The 19,741-nt window shown below is 38.6% G+C and overlaps 1 protein-coding gene and 1 long non-coding RNA gene across 2 annotated transcripts in view; one reads left to right on the forward strand and one right to left on the reverse strand.

Annotated features, from left to right (window-relative positions):
* Nucleotides 1-19,741, forward strand: part of CCDC141 (coiled-coil domain containing 141) — a 172,410-nt gene that overhangs the window by 113,327 nt on the left and 39,342 nt on the right. The window contains exons 9-12 of the mRNA XM_036879429.2: nucleotides 12,200-12,341; nucleotides 13,697-13,816; nucleotides 15,532-15,723; nucleotides 18,429-18,608. Coding sequence (XP_036735324.2) covers nucleotides 12,200-12,341; nucleotides 13,697-13,816; nucleotides 15,532-15,723; nucleotides 18,429-18,608 — 634 coding nt within the window. The remainder of the gene's footprint in view (nucleotides 1-12,199; nucleotides 12,342-13,696; nucleotides 13,817-15,531; nucleotides 15,724-18,428; nucleotides 18,609-19,741) is intronic.
* On the reverse strand, nucleotides 16-16,513 carry LOC130684106 (uncharacterized). The gene is made up of 4 exons (XR_008998249.1): nucleotides 16,469-16,513; nucleotides 15,697-15,847; nucleotides 8,788-8,827; nucleotides 16-6,539 (listed from the first exon to the last, which is right to left on the reverse strand). It is a non-coding gene; the product is annotated as an uncharacterized LOC130684106 (long non-coding RNA).

Here is a 19,741-nt window from a genome sequence, read left to right on the forward strand (position 1 = left end):
GCAAAGTCTATTTCTTCCTCAGTGTAACAAGCTTGTTCACAGTTTCCACAACTTGTTAAAAAATAAGTTGCATGATTTTTTTTTCTGCTTCTGATGTTCTGCTGCATTATGACATGGCTTAAAAAGATCTACTGAATTTTGGTCAACAGTGATTCTGAACATATTATCACTCATCCAGAAGTGAGACCATATTCTGAGCCTGAGGCCCTAAAGATGCTAACGTTTCCTTTGTATAAGTTTCTGAAGAAGGGAGAGGAGGAGGACAAGATAAGAAGCAGGGCTTTAGTTATCAGTAATTTTTATATCTTAGCACCTCCATGGGGTCTCTTCCTCCCTTTTAATCCATGAGCCTGGAGGCTATCCTGCTCTTTTTTTCCTTTCTGGAAGAAAATTAAGTACAAGAATTCCCTTTTACTTATGTCTGTAACAATGACATTATTAATAATCGTCATTCACCTTTTTAAAAAATAAGAGCCCACCATGTGCCAGGCACTTTGCCAAGGGCTTTAGGAGTTTATTTCACTAATTCTCATGGCAGCTGTATAAAGCACATACTATTAATGTTCCCTTTTACAAGACACAAAGGGGTTGAGTAAACCTGTAAAAGTTCACACGGCCAGTTAGGGGCAAAGCCAGAATTTGAACTCAAGTGCACAGGCCCTAGACCCCAGTGTGCCAGGGAGGGTTGTTTCTAGGAGCACTTTCAGGCAGTGTGAGCTGAGAGCTGGGTGGCAACGAGGAGGGAGGGCCTCGAGAAACAGAAAGAGAATGCAGAGGGACCGGGTGAGGAGCAGAACTGGAGGACAAGAGGGGGCTGACAGAGCGGATAGGGGAACAGAAGGATACTGGCTGGGAAAGAATGAAAGCAGAGCTTACATTCTGATGGAGAGAAGGTCTGTGCAGCTGGGGTGAGCCCGATTTTTATCTTCCATGTCCACAATCTCCTTGAAACTCAAAGGCATTCAATTTGAAGAACAATGACATAGGCTGAATGCGGTAAATTATTTCATCGCTGTTCAAACCCTCCTTCTACTCTATTTTAGATATGTTTAAAAGTGTTGATTTGGTAAGTTTGGGCTCAGGGAATTTTCTTTTCAGAAGATACTCTGAATCTGAACAGAGATATTTTAACAGGGCTTGGAATAGTTGTTATGGGACAACGCAAAGCCAAGATCAGAAATAATAAGTCTTCCAGCAGAAGCCAGAAAGCTGAGGCTATGAGAAAGCAAATTATTCTCCCCTTTGAAAAACTAACCATAACAACTGTAGCCATTTAGTTTCTTTACCCTGGCTCTGAGCCATGCGTCAGGTAATGGGGTGTCCACTGTGCTCCAGGAGCCCATGTCTGGCCCCAAAGTGTGTGTATAAGAGTTCCTTTCTCTCTTCCCCTGCTAAGGGCCAAGCCTTCCCACATGTATAAATGTCTAGGATCATGCAGAAGATATCCTATGAGCTGTCTGGACTTGCGGTGCCCGGATCCGGGGCACATGCTGGACATTGATCTCAGTCACATGATGACTAGATTAAGTGGTAAGGTCTCCCGTTATCATTGGAGAATGGTCCCATGTCAGTTTAGCATTTGGGTCTCAAAGCACAGACAGATATTCTTTCTCTGTTCAGGCTACTTTTTACTTGTAGCACTTTCACTGGCCTTCGGCCGTTTCCTTTCATGCATGATCTCAGGGCAGCCCCAGACCACGCCCTCCCAGAACTCTGGAGATCTGTCTCTGGTACACACTGCACCAGAAATTCTAGGTGCCTTGGCAACCCTGAAGTCTGTTCTCTGTCCCCACAACATAGCAAGACATCTGGGCTCTCTTTGGGTCACACACATCCCCAAGCTTTGGTCTGGAAATTACCTTCAGCAGTAAACTGGTTCAGTCACACAGCTCACCTCGTTGGTTTCCGTTCAGGATCACTGTGCTGAGCTACCTGTCGTTCAGTGTCTGAGAACCATTGTTGCATGTATTTTGTCTATTTTGCTAGTCATTTAAGGCATGAGGATAAATCCAGTCTCCGCTTCCTGGCCAGAAACTGAAGTTCCCTATGCAGTTTTGAGGCTTAACTCCTGGAGTTGGAAAGCTGGTCACAATTTATTACTGCTAAACTTTATCCTGTTTGCTCTAGTCAGTAATGCTTTATTTTCAATACTTAAATATAAGAGGAAAAGAACTTTTGTTTTATATTGCATTCTGTTCTCAAGGTTTTAGTGGCCGTTTTTGGCTATCTACTTTGTAACGGCTGACATGTTTATTTACTTAACTTGTGTCATTCCCTTTGCCTTCTTTGCTCTTCCTAGTCTTAATTTTTTACATATACATTATTTTTCAAAGGGGAGTCTATAGTTTTGTTCTTCAGCCTACTGACTGAGTCTTAATAAAAGAAGCAATAGTTAGGGACCATTTCAAGAAACTTGAATTAGTAGTTAGGTAACTGGATTTAAAAAATAATTAGCAGTCTGGTATAATTAACCTAAGGTGTTAGGTTGCCCTGAGATTTCCTAACACTTTACAAATCAATACTATTTCCATTTTTCAGGAGGAACTGCAGGTACACTGAAACTGTTACTTGGCAAAGGACATTTTTGATTCGGAAGGTAGATGTAGAATAGAAATCCATTGAAACTGAATTGAAATGCATTAGAATCTCAGTCACAAACTAGAGCCACACATAGCTGCTGACCTCAATCCCATGCTTTCTACTGGGACTTGCTTCCCTTCCTCATCTAATGATTCATCTGTTCAACAACCTGAGTCACCATCACATGAAAGAAGCAGAACTGGGGAAGATTTCAAGTTGCAGCCACTGTCGGAGTGAAGCTGGAGTTTAGAATGGTGGCAATGCAATAAATGTAAATTTCAACAGAGAAAAGTACATGTTACTGAACATCACAATGGCCTCCTAGACTTCTGTATGCAACAAAACACTAGGATTCCCAATATCAGACATTTGAAAACTGGTGTGAATAAGAAACTTAAATTTAGTATCAAAGGAGTTCTATTCATGCATTCTAAGTGCCACAGAAATGCCATGACTTTTGAACTTAATTTTTCTGAAATTCAGCCTCCTCATCTGTAAAATGGAAATGTTCATAGAGGTTTTTTTAAATCAGATGAAACAGCACCACTCTTGGCACATAGAGAGAGCCCAATAAATAATTGGTTCACTTATTTTTTACCTTCTCCATAAAGTTTAAAAACAAAATACTAAAAGTCACATGGTTGTTTCAAACAATTAAAACAGAGTCAACTGCACCAAATCATATTCATTTTCATGAACTTCGAAAGGTTATGTTTGAAACAGGGCAGATAAACATTATTTTAAGATAATAAAAGGCAAAACTTATTGGGGCAGATGGGAACTTCGGAGACCCTTAGATCTAATTTTTTCCCTGTTAGTCAATAAAATAGAACTTCAGAAGTTCACATTTACCTGAGATGAAGCTTCTCAGCAAATCTGAAAACTTTGCCATTATTTTTGTCTGATTGCTACCTTATTATGGACAGATCCACATTGTTTTTCTACCCTGGAATTAAACGCCTTTGAAGTTAGAGCAGCTTCACAAAATAAATAATGGTTATTTATATGTTTCCTGGCTTTTCTGTTTCCTCCCTACAGTTGGGTGATAATTCCAAGCCATTGTTAAATAGTTTATTATCTTTTCAAAGTATAGTATCTGTTACCTAACTGAAATACACTTTCATTTGAAAGGCATTTTAGTGCACTCATTAGCGCTTAGTATGATGCAAGGTACCTGTAATAGTAACTGATACCGGTTAAACTTAGACGTACGGTGAAGTCGAAAGCTCCTGGCTTCAGGGCCACCTCACCTCTCCCGAGGCCTTGTTCAGCATTGGCTTTGAGCACCAAATCCAATAATAGACCAAAGGTGGCCTGCTACTAAGCAGTATATTCTGCTTTTATTAAGCTACAGGAAGCTGTGGTGATTGGAAATCCTGAAATTTTCCATAATTGGAGAAAAATGAGGGACCTTCTTTGTTGAGTTCAATTCAGAACTCAAAAATATATAAACACACAGCCAAACCAGGCTATCCTGTGAAGTATTCATCTGCCTTTTCCTGTTTTCTAAAATTAAGATTTACAAGTAAACTTGCTCCAGTATTGACAGTTTCTATCCCTGCATGAAAGACTGCACCAGTTTTCATTCTACCTTGTTATGCTGAATTAAACTTATAAACTTCATCCTAACTGAATATTTCACTTTGGCATAACCTTAGGTGTTGTCTGTTTTGATCTAACACTTATTATTTCTTATTTGTTAATTCTTCACATTTTCATATTTTGTAGAGAAATAAAAACAGGAGTTAATAGGAATTTTGCATTCCCTTTCCATGATTTTCATTTATGTTGGCTACCAGTACTTTCCTTGGTTGATACTGTAAATGGTTATGAACTGTAGACAGAATGTGGTTCATTCATTCATTCATTCATTCATTCATTCAAAAAATGTTATTGAGCATTTTTGTAAATCAGGTGATCCCAAGCATTTAATGTGATAGGCAAAGTGTCTACCTTCATGCTATTTATATTCTGGTAAGAATAAACAGTCAGCCAACGAATAAATCAATAAATGAGATGCTCTTACATAGCAGTGAGTACTGTGAAAAAATACAGACATGATAAGAGGTAGAGAGTGACTGTGGGGAGCAGACTATTTGAGACACTGGCGTCAGGAAGGATTATTTAAGGAGAAGGAGTTACCTACCGTACAAATAACTGGGAGGTAAATGTTCCTGGAGGAACAGCAAAGGTGTAACAGAAGGAAGTACAGGATGGCTTGAGGAGAGGGTGGAAAGGGGAGAAAAGCATAAAACATATCACAGAGTTGGGTGGAAATTAGACTGTGCTCAAATGCTCATTGACAATAGTGGCAAACACTTGTGTACTTTATATACATCAATGAATGTAATCTTCAGAACTGCCTTGTGATACAGGAACTGCTATTATCATCGTCCCTGTTTTGCAGATGAGGAAGCTAGGGCACAGAAAGTTTCAGTGACTTGCCCTACTTCCTGAAACATTGTAGTAAGAGGTAGAGTGAGTCCTTGAATGACTCTAGGGCAGGTCTGAACTGCTGTGTTAGGTTACTAGCTCTCTATCTACTCTTTCTATTCAACTTTAATCAGGAACAAAGATCCCAATCCCTTAGTGAACATGGATTCTTTCTTATTCTAGAACACTTAAAATGTACTCCCTCTATCTTTTAATTTCAACTCAAGTCTTGCATTCCCCGCAAAGTTTTTCTTCCAGTTTCTTTAAAAAAATCATTCAACGTACATACAAGCATTTCATATGACATGCCAGCACCAGGCTTCCAGGGCAGTCAAACATACATAAACCTGGCCCCGAATCTCCAGAACCTTATTAACAACTGGTCAGGGAACAACACAACAAGGGAGTGTGCGCCAGGTGTGAGGAAGCCATGGGGACAGTGGGTGTTGGGGCCACCTCTTCAGAAAGACAGCCATAAGCCAAGCTCCTGTGATCAGGATTGATCGAGTGAAGGAATGAGATTGAGAGGGCCATTGCTGAATTTGATTATCTAAGAGCAATGAAGGGTCCACATCTAGTGAAGATGAACAGACCCAGTGCCTACCACACAATAAGTTTTGAATTCCTTTTTATTTGTCAGCTCTAGCTCATGGCTTCACTTTTAATTCTGTGGTATTGTGAATCAATCATTAGCTGTTTGACTTGTGACAGCATTATCTCCTCTTCTGGACCATGACATTATCTGAGGTCAACTCTCAAGGTCAACCATGTAGGAAACCTCTTTTATGTCTAGTATTTAGTATTTACGTACTAGGTGACTTAATTTGAAAAGTTAAGGGGCTGGTTTGACATTAAAGGAAAGCATCTATCATAGTAAAAATATCTTAAAATATCTTAAGTAGAAAGCAAAAAAAAAAAAAACAATCCCCACCCTCAACCAAAACAAAACAAAGAAACAAAAGCAGAAATTTTCTTTGCCTAACAGAGTCATTATACCAAGCAGTTAAGAACTTGAATGATTGCTCTTTTTAAAAAGAGTTTGATGATTTATTTAGATGTTAAATATCAGATATTGAAATTTATACAAAATTGAGTAATTTTGACAGTGTTAACTTAGCCACTTTCCAAATATTTCTATGTCTCTTTAAATTGTTCTTTGTAGAGGTAGTAAATGTCATAATGTAACCAAGACCTGTTAACATCGTTAATGCTTTTATAATTCTGAAACTCAGTATGGAAGGTACCCAAAGTTACACATTTTCCATTAAATCTAGAAGTAATTAGACTAGGCTATCAAAAGTGTATATCATGCATGGGGGAAGAAAACAAAATTAGACTAGGCTGTTGTGCAGTATCTAGGAGCCACTCTCCACTATAAATTTATTTATGAAGCTGGTGATCTGATGTGAAGCAAGGATCCCAGAATAAGAAGGTCTGGAACTGCAAAGTCTACAGAGGAAGCCTGATCAAGGGGCAGAAATCTGTCCCTTGGATGACTGAGGAGAAGTTCTCTCAGATAAGAGGGTCTAGAGAGAAAAGAACACAGAAAAGAGGGAGGGAGAGATGTAAGTGGATATCTTTATGAATAAAACGCTCATCACAGTGCTGTGTATAATAATGCCAACTTGAAAACCACCTAACTATTCTAGAAAATTAGGAAATGTTTGAATAGTTTAGAGGCAAACACATTATGGAATACTCTAAGCCAATATCAAAGGAGGGTTTTTGAGGACCATTTGAAGAAGAGAGTATCCTTACAATATGATGTTAAATGGATAAAGTACGATCCAGATCATATATATGGTTACTAACTTTGGAGTAGTGGAGGTGGAAAGGATTGCAAAGACAAAAACTTTTTGGAAGGAAATACATTAAAATATATTCTTATATTCTCCAAATTATCTCCATTGAGAATACTTATCTGCTTAGTTCCCACTGTGCCCTTTTTAATCAAGGATTTATGTGGCCAACCATGGAAAATTTTCAAGTTATCTTCTTAAATATTGATTTTTGGTTGTTCTCTCTTTTCTCCTCTCCTGTAACTCCCAAAAGAAGAATGTCAGAGCCTCTGATTCTGTCTCACAGGCCTCTAAACTGCCTTCATATTTTTCATTCCTTTAGCTCTTCCTGCTGCATTCTCACAATGATTGTCTCTTTCATTAAATTCCCTTTGTTTTCATTCATTGATTTTTTTGTAAAAAGTTGTCATAACTATATTGCTTTCATTTCTATAAAACTCATCCTAACTCATTCTTTTCATATACAATTTTGTTTTATTTCTGTTTTGCTTCAGAGTTTCTTCTTTCATTATGGATTTTGGGTTTTCCTTGATTTCTGATGGTCTCAGAGATATTTATGTTAAAATAATTTTCAGATTGCTTTACTAATTTTTGTTTCAAATAGAGTATATTTATCTCTTGATTATTGAGTGTTCTTTCTTAGGATTTATTTTCCTAATGTGTTTTGAAGTTTTAGGTTGCACTGGCATCTGGGGTGGGAAATGTTTGTTCTTTGGCCTTATTTTCCTTGCTTTGCCCTCTCCTCTTTGCTCTCTTCTCTTTAAAAGCTTTGCAGTGACTTCCACCTGAACTCACAATCAGTCTTATGCTATTTGATTTGGAATAGTATGAACTCCATCGAGACACTGTGGCTCTCACACATGCAGCCAGAAAACCAGGCTCTGTGTGTGTGTGTGTGTGTGTGTGTGTGTGTGCACATGCAGGATGGGGTTCCTGACTGCCCTGATTGCTTGGTCCCAGTAGCAGTTGGCTATAGCATTTTCAACCTCCTTTTACAATAAGGGAAACCCCATAACTGTTACTCAGTTCAGGCAGAATCCTAGCTATGGTACCCTTCATGTAGCTAGTGTACCCATGGGGCTTGTTAGGTCTCTATAGTTTCATAGGAATGGAGTTCTTGGCCATCTCTGCATGCCTCTGGACCAGAACCCCAAGAGCCCTGTAGCTTCAGCCCCACTTACTACTTCCTGTTTCTTCATTGTTATGTGTATATCAATGATGTGTGTGTGTGTGTGTGTGTGTGTGCGTGCACACGTGTATTTGGTGGGGAGTGATTCTTAATGGGCATAATTTAAAAATTATTGTAAAAATGCATTTCACTTCTACAGTATGATTGGCACTTTTTCAAAGTAGGGGTGAAAACTACAGAATGGCTGTTGTTTCCTCCAAAATAAAGCTCATAAGTGTGAAGGGACACTGCTTGGGTTCTTGTCAAAAGAAGTAGCAAGCTAAAGATAAGGAAGACATTCTGTTTCCATTTTTAAAGCATAATTTGTCCATAGACAAAAAGAAAAATATAATCAGCTTATTCTTTCTCATGAGATCAAGTAAACTGTCAAGTGTTTACCATCTGGTTGCGGTCCTAATCCAGATGGGCTGCCAACAGTAATTTATGAAAGGTTTGAAAGCAACTTGCTATTTTCTGGAAAGAATCATTAGAACACATTAACACTGGGATTTGCTCCCCTCCTCTAGCCCCAATTTGCAACAGATGCAAAGACAGGGCAACTGCTTCCATACAGCAAATAGAACAGTATATTTTTGAACCAGAAGTCAGTATGTCTCTGCTCTTTAGGAAAAAAAAAGTCATTTTTCTTCCTGCTTCCCACTCCTCTTCTGGCTCAGTGAATAGAGGAGAAAAGCCTCCCAAGAAGGAGTGTCTGACAAATGTGTAAGAAAGCCTTTAGTCTGTAATTTCTGCATATCTGTGATACTTGGACAAGTCAAGGCCAACATCGGGAGTAATCTGACATACCACATGCCCATAGCACGGACAGGTGTCATCCGATCCGTTCCTGCAGAGGAAACCCAAAGGTCAGTCAGTACTTCCAGTGCAAACTACAGAGCCACAGATTGTCAGACCTAGACGCCCCTTCCATGGTTAGCCCCTCTCCCACCCCGCCAGCCAGCACATGAGCAATGTGGCTTCAGAATCAGAACAAAGTGACTGGCTACTTCATTCAACCAAATTTGTTATCCACCCTCAGTTCTTGCCCCATCATTAATTTAATATTACTGTGAAATAATAGGACTCATTCCTGCATGACTGATGAAATACTATTAATTTATTTTCTGTTCATGTAAGAATTGCTGGCAGAGAATGAGGTCATATTTTTCCTTTGATGAAACGGTCTGCTTTTCAGGCTCTGAGGAAATTGCCAATTGCAGACTAAACACGTTTTAAAATGTTTTGTAATGTTCAAAAGAAAAGTCTGGAATCAGTGTTGAAGGTTTCTATCTGAAAATGACGGGATCAGGGCTGGTTGTCACCTGCAGAGTAGGTGTTCACCAAGAAAGAATGGAGAGGGAGTGGCACTGGGGTTAGGAGTGTGACAGATATATTCCAACCAAGAAGGAAAGGAAGAGATTAATGCCTGATCAGACAGAGATGACCTGGCTGAGGACACAGAGCAAGGAAAATAGGAGCTGGCTAAGGAAAGAAAAACAATTGAGAACTTCTCATACTGAGGAAGGAATGTAAGCCACAAGTAAAGAGTGGAGTACCCACTGGGCAGGCAATAATGCCCAGTGAACAAGGGATTTGGTCTACCCCTCTGAGACTTTAAATAGAGGAGAGGAGTGTCAGTCAATCCAACTGGAAATGCTAACCCATCAAAGAAGAAATTGGGCAGTGTTTGGATAGACTAAAACTAAGTGGGTACAAAGCAAAGTCATCATTCTTTAAAAACCCTTGGAAACTTACTAGTGACATTTTTATACAGTAATTATCTGTGCATATATTCTCCTTCCTTAAATCTATGCCATCTCTTCCCTTAAATGTTAATCAAAGGGTATTTTATTTAATTTGAAAATATGCATTGATCTGCTACTTAGAAGGTTATGTGCTCAGGGCTGCAAAGGATATATGAATGAAAAGAATGTTGTCCCTTCCCTTAAAGAATTTACAGTGTAATAGATAACATACTGTAAGGCATAAATCACCACAAAATGAGACGGGATCTTCTAGGTCACTGAAAAGTCGACAATAAATGGTTCTTCCAAAGAGAGAGGAAGAGATCTTATTTAATTGGTTGTGATTCATCGAATTAAAATTGTAAATTGCTAAAGAGCAACATTTTTACCCAAGGAATGTTTGTTTGGCTTTTGTTTCCCCATTTCTGCCCTCTATGCTGAAGGTACTTTCAAGAGGTGAATTTGAACGAGTGTCCTCTCGTGGCCACTTCGCAAACTACAGGCAGACATTGTGTTACCTAGAGAAGCCAGCCAATTTCAAGAGTATGCCAGCCAGGCTAATCCTGTTTCCGTCAACACTTGACTCAAGGGAAAGTGGAATTTTAGAGGACTAATATCCACCATGCTTTGTAATGTATCAAGAGTGTGCACTTTAAGATCAGATGAGCAGGTTCAAATCCCAGCTCTGCATCTCAATAATTGTGCCCTGAGCAAGTTACTAAGCCTTCCTGTTGCTCAGTTTGCTATTCTGCAAAATAGAGATAACAATTAGACCTAGATCTTAGGCAGTTCTGAGAACTAGGGAAGTCTACTTAAAATACTAAAAATGGTGCCTTGTCACAGTAAGTGCTTAGTAACTGTTTTTAGAAAATGTTTACCCATTTACTTTCACAAACTATCTTCTCAGTACCTTCTTTCTACAGTGATGCTGCTTTAATTTTTTTTCATGTTAATCTTTCTTATTCCTGATTTGCATATTCTACAGAAAACTTGGAACATATACTATATAGGACAACTGGGCTTTTAAATGCCTTAATATGCTGTCTATCTCAGTCTAAAACCAATCAAAATATGATTTAGTATTGTCAATACACTGCTTTTACAGAATTTTTGGATTTAACTAGCATTAGAATTATTTCTACAACTCTTATTTCTTGATTATACTCTTCACCATCTCTGAGTCATTAAAATGCAAAACTAATTGTTTGAAGTGTAACATCTGTGGAACATTGTGTCAGGAATAAGATTTCTCACAGTGGTTTCACTTTCTCCCCCCAACTAAAGTTCTCTGGGACTCCACTGGTTCCCGCAGGACACACTTGAATCTCATGCACCTCCAACAGGATTGTCAAGCTGCCTGACAAACTCTCACCTCTTTTGTAGCTTCATTGTCATTTCTGTGAAGTTACTTTGCCTCTCAGTCATTTGGGATCTTGCCCTTATTTCATTACTAATTAAATTCATTTTTACAGAATCATAAATTAATTATTTGAGGTAAAAACTACTGAAATCTGTACCTTGTTCCAAGATCTTTTTTAACTCTGGATAATTAGATTTAAAAGTTATCATGTTAATCTTTATTAGTATCTGAAGGAAATGACTGATGGGAAATTAAAGACTTCAACTTCTTACCTAGGAGAGGCTCTGTCCTAGGGATGGGCCAACGAATTAAAAAGTGCTCATTCCATCAGCAGTGCTGGGTCATCAGCTTGCATTGCTAGTAGGCCTAAATTGGACATGGTTAGGAAACTTGCTAATCTACCATTAGACTAGAGTAAATGGGATCCAGCTCTAAGGTCATTCAGTGTTTAAAAGGGATTTTCATTTTATGAGCTCTTATGTCATTTTCTTTTTCTCATGAAGACAGCACAGGTGAAAAATGACTATTTGAGGCTTAGTTTCTTTTTTATGAATAAGTACATTAGATTCCTAGTTGTTGGTGATAACTTGGTTTTCTTCTAATGAATGCAGCCATGAGCATTCATAATCATTAGGAACAAGGACCTTAATGTTACATAAATAATTTACTCTATTGGATTAATAAATGTTTTCTTAATTGATGATGGAGATTTCTATTCAAAGAGCATCTTGAGATAAAGGAAGCTTTTAAATAACAACCCCCAGAAAAATCACTTGGCAAATGTACTGTGCTTTTTGCCTCAAGGTTCTTGAAATATCTTAGAGAAATATTAAAAACTAAATCTTGAGAAAAGAAGACAACACCTGGTTGCAAAAACCCATAATTCATTTTCCCTCAGGACTGACTGATTTAAAAAAAGGAACATAATTTGGTTTTGCTCTCTGCTGTACTAGGACTATAGCTACTTAACTTTTATTATCCTAAAGCCTGAAGCTTAATAACTTTTATCAACTCAGACCTATCATGAAAGAGCAGAGCCGTTTTCAAATGTTCTCTGTTCCTGGGGCTTTGATATTGGGGTTGAGCGAACTAACAACTGGCTTGTTGCATTCAGCTCTCAGGTGACTGGTGTCCATGACATGATGGGATGCATTCAGAGGCGAGTGGATCAGCTGACCGAACAGTGTTCAGCGCACGAGGAACTTGCTCTTAAGAAACAACAACTAACAGCCTCAGTAGAAGGCTACCTAAGGAAGGTAGTTTCATAAAACGTGTACTCCTTAAGCTACTATTTAGATGCGACTCCTTGTTTGGTGATAATAAATGCTATGGCAGCTACAGCATGTGGGCCTAGGAGGAGGATAAGGGCATGTCTCCTTAAGCATCTCTTAGGCTCCACATTAGGTTATATAACTGAACAGCACAGAGTTCTAATTCACTATTACTCATCAGACATCCCTGCCCCAGGTTGCCAAAGCTAGATATGTAATCCTACCTTCCACCCCAGCCCTGAGGCGGCCCTCACTTTGCACAGAATTGTTTTAACTAAACCGTGTGCATATCAAGAAGGTGTCCTTGATTCATATGGCTCTGTACATGGCTCCAGAATGCATGAATTTCAGTTAATGTGGTACTATACAAAACTAGGACTGCAGATAGATACCAAAAATGATGTTTTAGGGAGTTCCAAGAATTTTAGTTGTCATTTATGGAACTAGGCCAATGCAAAGGACATGGGCATTCTGAATAAAAGCATACATGTGGAAATTCTCTCTGTAGAGTCAATGCAATGGCTTGGCCCAGGAGAATTAAATTTTCTGTGTTCAAAAAGGAATAAAACCAGGAAGCTACTATTTGAATAAATACTTATCTGTAGATGGAACATATAGCAAAACCCAGTATCTCAGTGACATTAACACTAATGAACATTGCTGCACAGGCTTGGCCTCAGATTGCCAGTGATGTTTTCATTTGATACAATGGATTTATATGCCTGACCTAAGTATAGCTAGTAGACTTAATAGGACAGGACATTAAATAACCATATCTCTATCTAAATTTCCTCTCCACCCTGTTATTGAACAAGAAACTTGGGAATCTGAGGCTAGTTCAGATGCCTGGATCCAGGAAGATTCCAAATATGGTGCAGCTGTGGTGCCACATTCCCTAGAGCTTGAGGCTCAAGCTAATTTGGTTGGTGGTGGAAACACAGTAGGAACTCAAACAACTGTTGCTACTTGTCTGTCTGCCAATTCACAGTCAATGTGACTGTGAGGAGCAGGATCTCTAGTTAGAGACGGGGGTGAAGAACAAAACTTGGCTGGAATAGAGCCCATTATAGGCCACTTTATTCATTGAATTACATGTACTGAAGATCAAATCAGGGTCCCCCATGTTCATCAAATAAGTGGCCTAAGCATATCCCTGTGTTGTGTTGTCACTTACACAGGGTTTGATGTTTCTTGGGGTCCCTTACTTCTAAATATGGCAGCCATAGGGTAATCTGAACCCCAGACTTTGGACCCCCACTTAAGATGTGCCTGGAAATTGGGCCCCATTCAACTTAGTGTATGATTGTGAGTTAATTAATCAGATAAATTCATCTCTAAAGGTGGAAATATCAGTTGAGAAAATAAGTCCAACACTTTGCAGTGCAGTGGATGTTGGTTCCAGCCTTTCGGAATCAGAGAAGATTTTGAGTGAATATTTGAAACTGGATATCCAAGCTAAGGTAAATAAAATAAGAATTATTATTATGGTTATGATTTTATAAATGAGATTTCTTTTCCTTATATTCAGTAGCTATAAAACTTAATCCTAGATTCTTGGAGGGCTGCAATTCTAAAGTAATATTATGGCAAATAATGACTTAAAAACTCCTACTATCATGTGTGTCTAAATATATCATGTGTGTCAAATAGTATATTTGAACTATACATGCATTCATTAGGGTGTTTGAGCTTACTGAAACTCAACATTATAGCCTGGTATTAAACACTCATTTGGCCCCTTTTCCTTGCCTGGAGAATGTTAGCAACTCCTTGCTGGGGTGCCAGAGGAGGCAGGGAAAGTGCTTCTTTAAGACTGTGATTTTCTGTTAGAGCTAAGTTACAAAGAAAATACCAGAAGTGACATGCATTAATGCAAGATGCCAAGAGGCAAATAAAAACACAATCTTGTTTGCACACCCAACATTCAGAAACACAAAATGCCCCTCTCTCCCTGGTACCTTCTCTTCCCCTTTCACCTGAAACTTAGGTTCAAATATGCCTACTAGCAGCCCACAACCTGCACGGAATCCCAGCCTGCCCAGCAGGTGTTTCCGACAGAAGGTCAGTCAGGAGGCCTCGTCGGCAGGAAAGGGCTGTCCTGCTCCATCAGCTCTCAGCAGAAGGGTCTCCTTCACCCCACCCAAAACTTACAGACAAACCTTTTTTTTTTTAATACAGTGTTTTTTATTCGTTATTTAATGAATGCTATTTAAAATATATGTCTGAATTCAATGTCATTTTTTTATTTTACAAATTTTAGAAGGAAGGAAGAAATTGCATGGGGAGAAACTCCCTGGCTTCCTCCTACCCAGAGTGCTTTCTGGAAGCAGTGCTTATAAATTAAAATTACCTTCATTCAGGGGAGTACTTGGGAAGCATATTAAATACAAGTAGATACAAGTAGGGAAGCAATCCCTCCTTGCTGCAAATGAAACTGAAGCATTTTTCTCTCGTTTTTGTTTGATTCCTAGCTTGGTCTCACTTGAAATTTTACATGGCTCTTTCTATGGCAATTTTACATGCAATGCCTGCAATAGCTACTCATCCAACTAATCAGTGGTTTGATTGTACGTGCCAGAAATTGCACCCAGTAGAAAACATAGAACAGCTACCCTAAGTAAATGAGCTTCACTGACTCTTCAGGCTATTGAGACCTCCTATGTAATATTTCCCCTACATTTGTTAAAAACCCTTCTAGATAGAGTTTTGAATAAAACTGCATAATTAATGTGTCATTTTTTTATGAATTAAAAAATGAGTAAACAATTTCTAAACTTTCCATCTCTCATATAAGAAAATTAGTTTAAAGATTTGTTAGAGCTGTTGTTAAATATCATAAAGCAATTCTCATGAATAATTATTTTATTTAAATTATTTAGGACATTTCTGCCATTTTACAACCTTTCATACTAAACCCCCTTTCTTCTATGTGTGACAGAAAATAGAATGCTCTAAATAAGAAGTGTAGCTGATAGAGTGAAAGAATAATTTGAGATGGTTTTCATTTCAAGAGGCCTTTTAAAAAAAATTGAAAGCTATGCTTTTCTTTTATTGAGGAGAGTCTTGGTACAAGTTCAATTAATAGTCACAATAGATGGATGGACAGAAGGTAATGAAATGTGAATGTTCATGATTCCCCTGTCAGCTTCTGACCTCCTGTGCTTTGCTTTCATAGGAGACATCACAGGAATTAGAAGCAGCGGCAAAACTTATGACAGAGAAAAATGAATTTGAACCTGATGAAGTGGCATCGCTTTCTTCCAAAGTGAAATGGCTAGAGGTAGAATTAAAAATACTTGGCCAAAGCATCGGCTACAGGTCACGAGTCTTGCAAACTTACGTGGCATTTCTCCAGTCGTCAGAGGAGGTATGTCACCCACGAGCTGACCTCTGCAAGGGGCCTGTGACCATCTGCCTGCTCTCTGTGGGGCCTGAGGCCCTGGGGGGCGGGTCCATGTTCTCATCCCAGCACACACACTCACTTACAGGCCCTTTATTCTCCAAGGTACCATACGAGGATACAAAGAGTAAGTTATTTTTCTAAAAGTAATACAAGTGTGTATGTGTCAATATATATATACAAATAAGCAAAGTGGTTGCGTTGGAACATTTTTTACTATAGCCTACAAATATTTATAACATCCTAAATATAGAACAGAATTATTCAAAAGTAAGTCATCTTCTAAACCATGGATCTCTTTAAATACCTAAGCAATTAGTGTGATTTTTAAAAAATATACAGACTCAGAACAAAAGCCAAGAGGCTTTTGGGTCAAGTCTCAAATCTGTTTTGTTTTTAGTGTTACTTCTGAAACACTATTTTGACAGGGTGGTACTGGACCCGCTGTGAAATTCCCTCTAGTAGACTGGGATTCCCTCTCTCAGAGGCCCAGTTTCTGGAAGATGACATCAGTGATAGAAAAGTGCAAGGATCTCACGTGATTTAACTCTGGTGCCAGAGCACCCAAGTTCCTGCAGATCACACTCCTTTCAGAGAGGTGGGTGCTGGTTTTGTGGCAAGAAGCCAGCAAGGTCCATGCAGGCTAAAGCCAACCAAAGTTAGCGGGTGCACGCGGCTTCCACCTTCTCACTCCCACACCCCCAACGCTCACCTCACCTCCTGCCACCACCGCGCCGCCTGCACGCACTCCCTCCGCCTGAGCTCCCAGAACGCTCTGCTCCGACTTCTCACAGCTCTGAGGCAGGATGTGGATGCCACAATCAGTTGCTGGACATCTCAGGTTACCACTGCCTCCCTTCCACTCTTTACTCCACCTTTTGTCATTTCTGACTTTTTAGTATTTCTTTGCCTCAGATTTTCATGGTTCAGCAGAGATATCACAATTGACTACCCTATTGAACATTTTTATTCAGAACTTGACTGTGGTGAAGGTACAAAGAAGCTCTTGTTTTCTGCATCTTGATTGCCAAAAATGTACCTTCTTGGCTTCTCATTCAGCAGCTGCTTTTGTGGCCAACTCTGCCCTTTGGGACCAAGAGCCTCCCGAGGGCTTGAACCTTAGCTTTGCAAACAACACTTTGCCAAAAGGACCCCTCCTTTCGTCATCCCGGCTGTCTCGCAGCCTGTTTTCCTCCCCGGTGGAGCCTGCAGCCCTTCTGGTCTCGGGGGTGCTCTCAGGCTGTCGCGTTCCTCCTACCTGCTCAGGCCTGCCTTCCTTCCGCACAGCTCCTAGTCATTCACTTCCACTCCACGGCCGGTGTCCTCAACTCCTTGCCTTCCTCCCCGCCCAACCCTGCCAATTCCCAATGCTAGATCTACCCAACACTGTTTACTCAGCTTCTCTCACCAAGCTTCCAGACACATCTGAGGAAAATAAGATAATTGTGCTGACTGGCACTTTGCACATTTATGGGTCTCCACCTCAGTTGGACCCCCTGTATGCTCCCTAGTTGGTGCTCATTCAGCAGCAGCTTTCAAACATCTTACTCCAGTTTCCATACCTAAATCTCAGTCTATGGCTTATGGTTCTTTCATCCTGAACTATCTTTGGGAACCCAAAGAAATAAATGCTTAATTCTTACAAGGAAATCTTAGGGGACTCCATGGAGGAGGCAACATGAGGAAAGATCATTCTGGGCTAAAGAAGCAAGTGTCAGCAAAACAGAGGTACGAATAAAAAGAATATGAGAAATAGGAGAGAATCTGTTTCTGAGCACCATTTGCAGGGTCACCTATTAAGTTCTTTTAAATTAAGAATGTTAAAATCTTAAAAATATAGTAACTAATCATTGCCTGAAATTTCTCACTCTGTTTAGATTGGTTTTGGTAGTTATGGGCTCTTGAAGACTTATCCTATTGGCCATTAAGTATTATTCAAAATGCATAAAAACTTGTGTCAAAAATTTTCTGCTATTTCTACAACACCCAATTACATGTTAATCTATAGTGCAGTGCTATAGGCACCTTTGATTTTATATAACCTCTGTTCAAAGACAGTGATTTAGAATCACCAAGTATTGCTTACATTGATTAGCAAATTCTAGGACGGTAAAGTAATGTACCTCAACAAAATTAGCTCATGGAGGCAGTTAAATATTACTTGTACAGAAAAATTAGTAATTATTTGTATTCTTTTGCTTCAGTTTATCACTGATTAGAAGCCAATTGTGATGTACTAATTATGAATAATTTTCACTGACTCATATTTCTTTCTTATTTGTATTCCTTGGTGATGTATATCTTTCTTCTGAATTAGAAAATTCAGCTTTAAATGGAACCACACTGGTCTTTGACATAAATTGTCCCCAATTACAAAACATACATACATATGATACATAAATATGATTTTTTTCTGCAGAAAGTATGTCTTATGGGAAAAAACTTCTCAGTTCAATTTACTACCCAATGGTAGTCCTATCAACAACCTAAACAGATTTTCATGTCTTTTCAGTGTGCTGACAATATTCAATAATTATTTAAAGAATTCTGAAATGTTTCCCATTTAATTTTTATATAGGCTTTTACTAGAATCTAGTGTTATTTTTTTCTTTAAAAAGTTTTTAAGTATTCTTAACTTTCATTTGTATTTTCCCTTTTATTTTTTTTTTTAGGTAGAGGAACGATGTCAGAGCCTAAAGGACTTTTACCAAACTGAAATTCTCTGGAAGGAAGAGGACAATGCTGAAGCTACGCATTGGTCTGACAAAGCTGAGAAGGAGTGGCACCTATTTTTAAAGAGGAACTTTTTAACTCAGGATCTGGGGCTTCAGTTCATTAATTTAATAAATATGGTGAGAATGAGATTAAATGAGTCACACCTTCTGCAAGGATTTCTTGTCAAAGTCAGAGTCATAAATCAAAAAGTTCACCCATCTGTTAACCAGCCATGCTGCTTTAGAAAGTTCTTTTTAGCTTCATGCAAATGAGAACAGTCCTGAAGCCCAGCTTTTATAAGTTTATTTTGTTTCAGGCCTCTTGTTAGTTTTTTTCTTCTTATTATTTTTAGCTATTAAGAGGAATGACTATCATCCAATTACACCATTGCTATTATTACAGAGAGTCCTCAGTCGAAGTTCACCCAGAAGTTCTGAGTTATGCTGAAAGCATGCAAATATGTCCCCACAAAATTTCTAGAGTCTAAAGACAACATGTAGGATGAATCTTTATTTTGAAGAGTTTCTTACTATCACAGATGTTTTTGGAATGAAGCTCCATTATATTTAGGAAGGTAACCTAAACTTTGGTGGTCAAGTTGTATCTGTGAAATATTCTAGAATCTTTATGTCAACCCCTGACCCATATAAAGTTCTCTACAGAATTCTTATAAGGTGGTTAATCTACCTCTCCTTTACTACACCAATTATCTTCCTAATGAAACTGCTCATTTCATTGTTAGAAAATGATGGCTGCTAGGAAACTTTTTTGTTTAATATTAAGTCAAATCTGTCTTCATATCTGGTTCTAACCTTCTGTAGCTTCATAGGGGAAAAAAAACTATTCCTGTTTCATTCCTCATATATGAAAGTCCTTAAACATTGAAAGGAGTTGCTATGTCTACTCTGAGTCTTTTCTGCAGCCTACCACAAAAAAATTCTTTCTTTCATTCAAGAGGCAGTTTTATTCCTCTCTCCATACCAATCCTACCTCCCAGAATTTTCTGTGGTTTGTTAAAATCATTCATAAAGTGTAACTAAAAAGTGAAGTACAACTTCACCACAAAGTACAACAAAGTAGACATCATTCTTTACTAAATGAGACCTAACTTTATGCTAGCATTTTTAGTGATAATTTCATTTTGCTGGTTCATATTAAACTTGTGATCAACTTAAACTTTCATTACATTTTTATTGCAAATCATGCCAAGCTAGTTCTCTCCCATCTTATATCTGTATAAACCATTTATCTTTTATATGCAAATGTGGGC

Source organism: Manis pentadactyla, chromosome 6 (assembly GCF_030020395.1).
Source record: "Manis pentadactyla isolate mManPen7 chromosome 6, mManPen7.hap1, whole genome shotgun sequence".
In the NCBI taxonomy this organism is placed as follows: Eukaryota; Metazoa; Chordata; class Mammalia; order Pholidota; family Manidae; genus Manis; species Manis pentadactyla.